The following is a 9,934-nucleotide window of genomic DNA, read 5'->3' on the forward strand; positions in this document are numbered from 1 at the left end:
TCCCGACGTTGGGATGCCGCCCAACGGTGCCCTCGGGAAGGCACCCCGGTACCCTGAGCCGGGGGGCCCCGCCGGCATCCCGCACCCGCCCAGCCGGGAAGCGCCGCCCGCCCGCCCAGGCCGGCACCCCGCAGTCCGCATGTCCCGGGCCGCCCCCTCACGGGGCCAAACCCTCGGGACGGGCTGGGCAGGGCTAGGCCAGCCCCGGGCAGGCGGGCAGGCGGCTGCGGGACAGTCGGGAGCCGGCGGTGAGTGCGGGGGGACCGGGCTCAGGGAGGGGGCGAAGATGTGACTGACTGCTGGGGCAGGGCCGGGAAAGGCCAAGGGACCGGGACGGGACGGGAACGATCCGCCGGGATAGTGCGGGCGCTTCTCCTCCTGAGCCTCTCCCGTCCCGTGTCAAACACCGAAAAGGGAGTGGTGCTGCCTAAAGCAGGATGAAAACCAAGGCTCGTAAGTGCCAGGGCCAGGCTTTCCCCCGCGGCTGGCCCATTGCCAATGGGAATGCGTGGTGTGATTTCGGCCGCACGGCGCTGGAAAAGGACTCCGGGTGTGGGAACACTCCTGGCTTCCGAAAGAGGTCAGGTTTCTGCTAAGGAGGACACCTTCCTTCCGAAGGTTGATGTTGCACCAGTGTGTTCAGCACTTTTTGTTCAGCTAGCATCAGCTTGCTGCGAAAACAAAGTGCTATTGCCGTAACATACCTGCCCAAAATCTGTTACTAAACGTTTTTAAAACCAGAGTTGGAAGGTGAGAAGCCTGGGATGAAACAGGTCTGTAGGATCTAGAGGAAAACAGTTGCTTTAATCCTACTAGTGAGGTAGCTTTCACAAAACAAGTCTTTATAATATATTTTGTGTCTGAACAGAAGAACACTGTGAAAGAACTTGCTGTTTGAAGGTCAACCTCTTCTTTTTTTCAGTCAATATCCCACTGTTGTAATGTATTGTGTTTCTGTGTTTGCACAACAGAAGAGTGGTGCTTGTACCTGAGAAATCATGTTCAACTTCAGATGCATCCAGAAGTTACTACAGTACATAAAATTTTTTATTTTTTTAATTATCGAGAACGCCTTCTGTTTATTTCCTCTCCGCAAAAAAAAATATTTTGCTGGTGAAATAGTACTTATTACTGGCTCTGCAAATGGGATTGGAAGGCTGGTTGCCTTAAAATTGGCTCCTTTGGGAGTAACCTTGGTACTTTGGGACATCGATGATGAAGGTAACAAAGAAACAAGCAGATTGGCCCAACAAAATGGAGCCAACCGGGTGTTTGTCTACCACTGTGACTGCAGCAGGAGGGAGGAGGTCTATGAACAGGCAGACAAGGTAAGATCTGCATTTTTGCTTCTTTCTAATAGAATGTCCTATTGAATTTATTGTATTTTAGAAAACATACCTAGAGGGAAGTAATCATGTAGGGTAATGTCTTTCTACTTTTGAATAGTTTCTAGATGGAACTTAAAATATGGTTGCAACAAAGTAACTGGGCTTAATCAGTTCTGTTGAGGTTTATCCATATCTATTCTTCATTGTGAGATGGTAATGTTTAGATTAACAGTGTGGTAAAACCTGCATCAGAGGTTATCTCCATACATTAACCTATGTAGGTTTTATAGTTTCTTTATGATATCAATAAATAATTTTTAAAGAAAAGAATAATCAGTGGATGTTGTAAAAGGGGGATTATTTCCTTTGCCTATTTGTTTAGGAAGGAAACTGTAGTTCTTTAAGGTTGATGTGGGATGTAATGTTTTCAGACATGTCATTGGGATGTGGTTAGTCTCCAGTCAAACTGATGATTCAGCTTCAGTTCTTTTTTTGATCAGTACAGGTGAAAATAAGGTAAAGAGCTCCATTTTCAATGAAACTCTTCTGGTGTTCTGACCTATGCTTTGTAAACTATTACCTTGTTAATCTAATTGTCAGAGTTCAGAAATTGGACTTTGAAATAACATGATTAATTTTTACTTTTCCTTAAACTGCCTGAAAATGCTTCTCAGTGTAACTTCACTGTTAATCCAGTTAGTCACTCTGCAAACTTCATCCAAGTGTAAACTTCTGTTACATTCTCAATGTATGTGCTTATATACATGACTCTCAAGTCACATCTTTGACATTCCGTGTCTGAAGGCACACATCAGAGAAATTAGCTAAATTATTCTATGATGTGAATGTTGATAGATTGTTTCAGAATAGATTTGAAATGTAACATTAACTTTCTATAAATTGTGGGAAGAAAGGTGGGGACATGGTGGGGGGCCTCAGCTCTTTGTTTTGTGGTTGTTGTTTTTAATTTTAACCAAATCAGATAAAGTCTTTCTGAACAAGGTAATGAAAGTTTGAAACACCTTTTTTCCTCAAGAAATGTTCTTGAGGAAAAGTAGTTTTAAAAGGTAAGTTGGATTCAGGATCTGCAAGTATCTGGAACTGCAGTTCTCATGGTTTCAAATCAGCAAGGGTTTCTTTCACCCATACTTGTAAGTAGCATGTGGGCCACAGCTCACTCACACTGTAGACAAAAAAATGAACATTTTGAAATTATTTGTTTGCTCTTACCTTAGCAGAGTCTTGAAAGGTTTGTTTTGTGCCCCACAGTAATTTTCAATCTCCAAACACATTATCCAAATCAGCCACAGGACTCCAGCCTGTGGAATTTTCTGTGCCCAAATCAGCAAACACTTTTCTGAGGTGTACAGATTGACTTGCCAACAGAAACTTAAAGAGCAGTTCAACATTTAAAAATGCCTCTTAAGGTGTCAAATTATTGTTAACAACACCAACATATTCACAGATATTTACATGTATTTTTCAGTCCTGGTGGAGATAGAAATTTTCTTAGATGAAGAGCTTTTCAAATATGGGCCTCCTCTACTCTTGGAAATACCTGCAAATTTTTGATTGGTAATATGAAAAGACTTGAGCTTGGACACAGAAGAGAAAGCAATAGCAAGGAAGTTAAATTATTTGGTTTTATTTGGTATACTCACTGCTGCAAAGAATAAGTATTTTCCCATAATGTAAGTTTTGCTTCTAGGAAACAAAAGAGACCATTGAAGTCTCTAAAGAAGAGGTTTTAGCACAAAACCGGTCAAGTGAACAGCAACTGATTTTCAGGAACAAGAGGCATCCACCTGGGAATTCTGAAGGAAATCAGACATGGATCTGGTGGCTAGAAATGCAGAATGTGTATTTTGCTACAACAGATGAGCAAGGAACAAAGCATAGTTAAACAAGTAAAGCACAGTAAATTTGCCAGTCTTAAAAGGCACTTGAGAGCCTTTTAAAGTTCTCTTGAGGGCCAAGCACACTATGAACCTGTCTTACAGAAAACCAGTAGAAATTATGCTAACAGAAGAATAAACAGACACCTAAAATTATACATAATGTAGAATAATCCTCTTGACTTTTTCTTAGTGGAAGCCAAGCTTCACACATATTTTGTAGTAGTGAGTAAACAGGACAACCGATGCCATGGTAAATAAAATGCTGCCATTGGTGAAGATATGATGTCATGTTAAGAAAAAGATCATCATATGGACTGACACAGCAGTTAAAAGAGTGGAAAGAAAGTACAGACACTTTGTGTTCCTCAAAAGAAAAATTGAGTAATCCTGCCATAGTGAACAGTGTCTAGATTTGCATTCATTTATGCAGGTGGAAAGGTGCAAGTGTCTGAGCCCTACTTGCCAATGAGAAGGCCTAAACCTGACACAGCTGGAGAAATGTCAAACAAATCTTCACTGAATGCTAAGGTTCCCTGAGAGAGCCAAAGGAAGGTCAAATGTTGGTGCACCAGATCCAATCACCTGTTCCCAAATTTCCAGAAAACAACACGTGTAGGATTTTAACATTTTTGTAGTCAGAATTTTTGAGACCACAGATAATCATCCACCTTTAGCAGAGAAATCTGTGAGACTTATTCTTCACACAATAAGTAAATCTTGGCCAATTGCTTTGATGCAAATCCAAATCATGGCACAAAATCTTTTTGAAAACAAACCCAAATGGAGCCAATGATGATTTTACCTTTCTATTGCATGGTAGATGTTATTGTGCTCAGAGGATGGTATCCCCCAGTTATCTGAGCTGAATTCTTCAGTTCAGTAGAAATTATATGGAAAAGGGGGAGCAGGCTTAGCAGAGGAATGCAGCTTCTCACAATACCAAAAACAGGGGACTGGAAGTGTTCTGATTGCAGTTAAAGCATGCTCACAGTGCATACGAAAGCTGCATAACACTTTACCTTTGGTTTCTGTGGAAGCCAAAAGTATTCTGGAGTTCAGGGAGCAATTAGACAAATTTGGAGAGGAGGGCAAGGTGAGAATCACTGGGATATATTAAAGACAATGATATAGATATCTTATACTTCTCAAAAGATCCTAAATTGCAGCATGTGAAAAGTTGAGCACACAGGAGAACTTAGAGCCTGGGTCCTTTTTACATTGCTTTCCACCATGATTTGATCTGATGCAATACAACAGTTCTTGCACACTTATGTTTTCATACATATCAATTATTGCCAATATTACTAAAAATTTTCATAAATGAAGCACAAGAGGCAATGATACCTTCTAAAGCTTTCTGTTTATCCTTTTTTTTTTTTAATTCAGGTTAGAAAAGAAGTTGGGGATGTTACTATTCTAATCAATAATGCTGGCATACTGATTGGGAAAAAGTTCTGTGATCTTACTGATGAAGACTTTGAAAAGACCTTCAGAATCAACTTCTTTGCTCAAGTCTGGGTAAAGTTTTTGTGGGTTTTTTACTCCTGAGTGACCAAAAGGTACAGACAAGTATTTTGGTGTGAAAACCACAATGGTGGAATCTACCTTAAAAACTCAGCTGGGAAAAGGGATGTGAAGGACCTTGATTGGGGGAATACTTGTTTTCATGATCGTCCTGTAGTTTGAGACAGTCTCCCCAGTATGTCTCAGCAATGTTAGCACAAACCTGCCTGGGCACTCTGGTAAATCAAAGTTTGTGGAGCTGCATCATGAAACACACCCTACCTTTAACAGCTGTGGTTGAAAGGAGAGTGCTGGCATGATGGCATGTGACTTCCCTGCTCCTGGATGCTTCCTGGCATCTGAAGGCTTTGCCTAAAAGACTTGCAGCATTGAGGGAGACACAACCATGGTTTCCTGGCAGACTTAGCAGTGGTACACTTAGATTTGGACTCGATGGTTTTAAAGGTCTCTTCCAACCTAAATGATTCTATGATTTTATGCTGCACATGTTGCCCTTCAGGCTGTGCTTTCATTCCTAGTCACCATCTGATTGAAATACATAGAAAACTAATCCAGCTAGTAAAAATTTATTTTGGTTTTTTTACCTCTGGAGAAATTTGCAGCCATTTGGCGTGTCAGTAGGTTTAGGAGAGTTTTTTGTGAGAGAGCGTTACTCTTACCCTCTCTTGCGTTTTTTGTTTATATGCCTGAGTGAACAGCCTGCACCAGGGAACAATATAGCATTGCAACTCCTTTGTAAAAAGGCGTTCCTCAATGGATAATCATTGCAGATAGAAGCTCTCTAAGTATTCCCCAGTCACACTGCATCATTCTTCCAAACACTTGAGGAGAATGGACTGGGAGAGGTGTTCCCCCTGAAAGGTCTGAAGAAATCCAGGGCAGGAGGACAGCGATGTACTTAGCCCTCACATCTGGAGTCTAATAGGATTCCTCAGCTATTGAAAAAAATAAATTGTTACTGCTCTTGTCTCTTTTTCTTATCTCCCCCTTTGTAAAACACTAACATTCTTCTCAGTTAGTATCACCCACAGTGGTGTCCTGGAGCTCTGGAATTGTCAGGCAGTTCGGCTTGTAACAAAAAGGAGCCACAGACAGCTGAACTCTATTTAATGTGTTGACTTCTAGCTCCCTCTTGTGTACCAAACCTTTAGCAATAGACAAATTGTGAGGAGCCAGCAAAGCAGAGAAAACACAAACTTTGCTGCATTTAATAAGATGCTTTTAATGCTGTTAGATCTTCAGACAGACACAGTCATTCAAGGAAATGTCTTTCATTTAAAAATTGTTACAGAAATAAAATACCATTGGGGCTCCTTGTATATTGAAGACCCAGAAAGCAAGTCAGGTTGTACCACCTAATTTTGGAAAGAAACATTTTTGTTATGCCTATTTATAAAGGGGATTTTAAAATAAATGTATTTCTATTCTTTCAGACTTGCAAGGCCTTTCTTCCAGCCATGGTGGCCTGTAACCGTGGGCACTTGATTAACACAGCCAGTGGAGGTGGATTAATGGGACTCTACAGGCAGTCAGGTAATTATTGTCAAATGCCATTACAGAATAGATCTACATACTAGCCACTTTTCCTGTGTGCCTTATAAATGCTTGGCTTTAGCAGCCTGTACTGACAAGAACCTGTGGGTGCCAGAGGTGATGGTGTCACATGCCTGAGTGACACAGAGAGCTCTGCAAGTGTTACTGTCTGGTTACAGACTATGTTTTTTCCACAAAAGAAAGGACAATTCAGCTTGTAAGCTTGTACATGTGCAGTGGGAGGGAGCCCTGCATATAGGTTGTGTAGTGCTTTCTCAGGACAGCTTTTCTGCAGGTGAATGTTCAGAGACCTGAGACACAAGGGTTGTAACCTGGACCTACATATTCAGTTGGTTTATCAAGTGCAGAAGGCATTCTGGCAGAATTTTCAACAAAATTCATTTGAATGAAGTATGGTTTAAGCTATTTAAAGCTCAGTATTCTCAGATGTTTCCCTCAAGAGAGCAGCCTGCCAGCCTAGCCTATTTCATCAGTCTGGGTCTGCTTCCCAGTCTCTCCTCAAACGCCTCTTACATGTTGATTGTATCTCTGAGGTCACCCTGTGAGAACTTGAACTTCAGTGTAATAAGGATCTCTTGTTTCTTCTGCTGATTGATGGTGTTTCTGTAGTGTTCACTTGCCACCCATTACCTAGGGGTTACCTTGATATATTATCAGTATTTGGTATTGATAACACAAGTCACATTCAGCTTTCATCATATAACTGTTAGGCTCGTGGGAGTGGGCCTTCCCATCCATGCATTATAACCTTTTACACCTTAGATATATATATTTAGGCTGTGTGGTCCCATCATTCACTGTGAGTGAACTCCTGAAGAATAGCAAACTACTTCTGATGCCAGTCTTTGGAGTCAGTCTTTTAGCAAAATTGGATTTCATTGTATCTAGCAACTATTTTCACACACATTTGAAAAGGTTTTAGGAAATTACATGTAAGGCACTGTATTAAATTCATTTCTAACAACTGGAAAACTGTAGAATAATTTGTGTGGGAAGAAATCTGTGAAGGTCACTTGCTCCATATCCCCAGATAAAAAGAGGCCCAGCTTAAGTTAGGTTGCACAGGGCTGTGTGAGGGCAGGTTTTGATTATCTCCAAGGATGGGGTTCCATACATTCATCAAACAATAAAAATCAGATGAGTCTTCCTGGGCAAACAAAATAGTATTGTAATTGCAGGGCAAATCAGAAGTAATAGACTGAAACAGCATTTAAGTAAGGTATTTTTATTTTACTACTAGAAATAGTTCTATCTGAAGTGTAGCCTATGATATTAAAAGTTGAAGACATTCTGAACTGAAAGAATGCCCGGTTGGTATATGAGTATCTGGAAATTTACAGAAAATGCTGAATAAGCTCATTTGCCTATATCTTTCTATAGTGCACCAAAAAAAAATGAAAAAACTCCTCTGAAAAGGATTCATTTTATCCTTAGGCAACTGTGCATCATTCATGAGAAGAGCCATTAATCTCCAGAGCTGGATCACCAATACGCTTTAAATACTAATTATAAGACTGCCAATAATAGAAGTAAATAATATCGTGGCTTAAATGGTATTACAAAGAATTCAGTTCTATCTATAGCTTTTATTGTGGTGCTTTTAAAATTTTGGATATTTCTCTTTTCTTCCCTTTCTAGATTATGGAGCAAGTAAGGCTGCAATCATTGCAATGATGGAAGCCATAAATTCAGAACTGTATCATGGAGGAAAACGTGGCATTAAAACCACAATCATTTGCCCTTATTTCATTAGTACCAGGTTAAGCAAAGGCTTCAAAAGCGCGTAAGTAAAGCTTCGATTTGTACTATTTCATCTATAAAAAATAATTGCCACTCACTGGGTATATCATATTCAGTTTTTGGTTGGTTGATTTGATTTTCAATTCAGTATTTTTGCCCTATTGGCACAGACATAAAGAAATGCAGGTCTTGCATACTGTGAATAACAAGAATTGTGCAATAACCTCACAGTCAAGGAACAGCTGGGGATGCACAGCAGTATTTAAGGGTTAAGGGAACCTTATTTGTCAGGAGAGAGCTAATGTTCTGTGCACCAAGTAATTTTGGCAGTGTAATTACAGTTATGGCTGTCAGGATATCCATTACCTGTCTTTATTAACTGTCTGCACTGGCAGGGACTGTACTTGGAGTGAGAACAGCTGTGGTGATGGTATCTGCTGGGTGGCTGCACTGATGGGAGAGGCTGCAAGCACTGAATGAGCCATTGCAGGAGTGCAGGACCAGTGATCTTGGTTTTTCAGTGCTCTGCTCCTGCTTGCACCATTCATCATCGTGCAGCAGCATTTGCATGCAGAGCAGAGCCTTCCTTGTCACCTCCTGGCTGGTGACAAGCCTGTTCTTGGTCTATTCAGCTGTCACCTCAGCACTTAGAGCAGAAAAGGACTGCTGGAGAGCAGTGATGCACAGAGCAGCACATAGTATGGCTAAGCTTGGAAGTTTCCAAAGTTGCAATCAGTGTGGGCACCAACTTCATTGTAGTCAGCTTACAAAAAAGTCATTAAATTCACAACATCATCAAAGTCTTTTCAATTTATTTTGATGATAGTGGGAACAAAAGGGTTTGGAGATCCTTTTCAAGACTATGTGAGGGGAAGGGGAAATTGCATAAATTATTCAATTATGCATGTATGTGTATTTATCACAAAAGTTAAGTTTTATCATTTCATAACCCTTTTCTCTTGTTTTACAGGAGACCTTGTTTGTTTCCTGTTTATGATCCAGAGTATGCCGCCAGTAGGATCGTGGATGCAATTAAAAAGGAGAAATTTTATCTGATCATGCCTCCAGCTGTATACTTACTTGGTCTCAAAATGTAAGCATGTGACTTGTCTTCTAGCATTACCTTCTTTCCTTTGCCATTTGCCTGTAAAATCAGCAGGAACATTTAGTCAAACAGTCCTTTAGTTAATATTCCTGCAATCAATACAGTTATATGTACCCAATTTTAAAGAAACAGTGGGTTTGATTTTTTTAATAATCTAGGTGAATAACATTCCTCTGGCCTCTTCCCTCTCCAAGAAATGTTTTAAGCTGCAGTTGGGTGTAGAAACTTCAAAATTTTTCCTGAGATGATACACTGAGAGCAATGCCTGGTCTAGCACTGTCTACTTCCAGTCCCTGCCACCACTGCAGGCAGGGCTTTCACAAAATGGTCTGTCATTCATTTTCCCCATTCATAACACTGAAGTGTCAAATGTGCTACTACCAGACACTGGAAGTATTGAGCACATATAATGTATTTGTCATTTCTTTACTTACAGAGTACCTTTATCTAAAAAAAAAAATTGGCTAATTCAATATTTGTCTCCTCAGTTTCCTTCCTAGAAAAGCAGTGCTATTGCTCGAGTCTTATGTCAAGTTCCCTGAGAGCATGGAAGAAGCCTTTGGTCAGAAGAAAAAGGATTGAAACAAAAAGTATTCTGAAGATCTCAAGTGCTATCTAATTTAACATATTTAGTAAAACAATAATTTTAAGTCCTATTTATTTATTGGCAAAAATTTCACTTCCTTTATGCTATTTTACATTGGCCAGCATGCCATTTAATTCCTTACAACTGTTTTTTAAGCCTCTATGTTTGGCAATTTTCTGAGAAACTTTTGAAAAATCAC

At 40.3% G+C, this 9,934-nt stretch overlaps 1 protein-coding gene across 1 annotated transcript; it reads left to right on the top strand.

Annotated features, from left to right (window-relative positions):
* Positions 1-998: 998 nt before the first annotated feature.
* On the top strand, positions 999-9,731 carry SDR16C5 (short chain dehydrogenase/reductase family 16C member 5). Its single transcript, XM_054285197.1, has 6 exons — positions 999-1,328; positions 4,613-4,744; positions 6,184-6,283; positions 7,943-8,087; positions 9,015-9,137; positions 9,638-9,731. Exons 1-6 carry the CDS (start codon positions 999-1,001, stop codon positions 9,729-9,731), a joined length of 924 nt encoding a protein of 307 aa, XP_054141172.1.
* The last annotated feature ends 203 nt before the right edge of the window (positions 9,732-9,934 follow it).

The sequence above is a fragment of the Melozone crissalis genome, unplaced genomic scaffold, assembly GCF_028551555.1.
Source record: "Melozone crissalis strain CALT ecotype California unplaced genomic scaffold, PUWL_Pcris_2 ptg000042l_1, whole genome shotgun sequence".
NCBI classification, from domain to species: domain Eukaryota; kingdom Metazoa; phylum Chordata; class Aves; order Passeriformes; family Passerellidae; genus Melozone; species Melozone crissalis.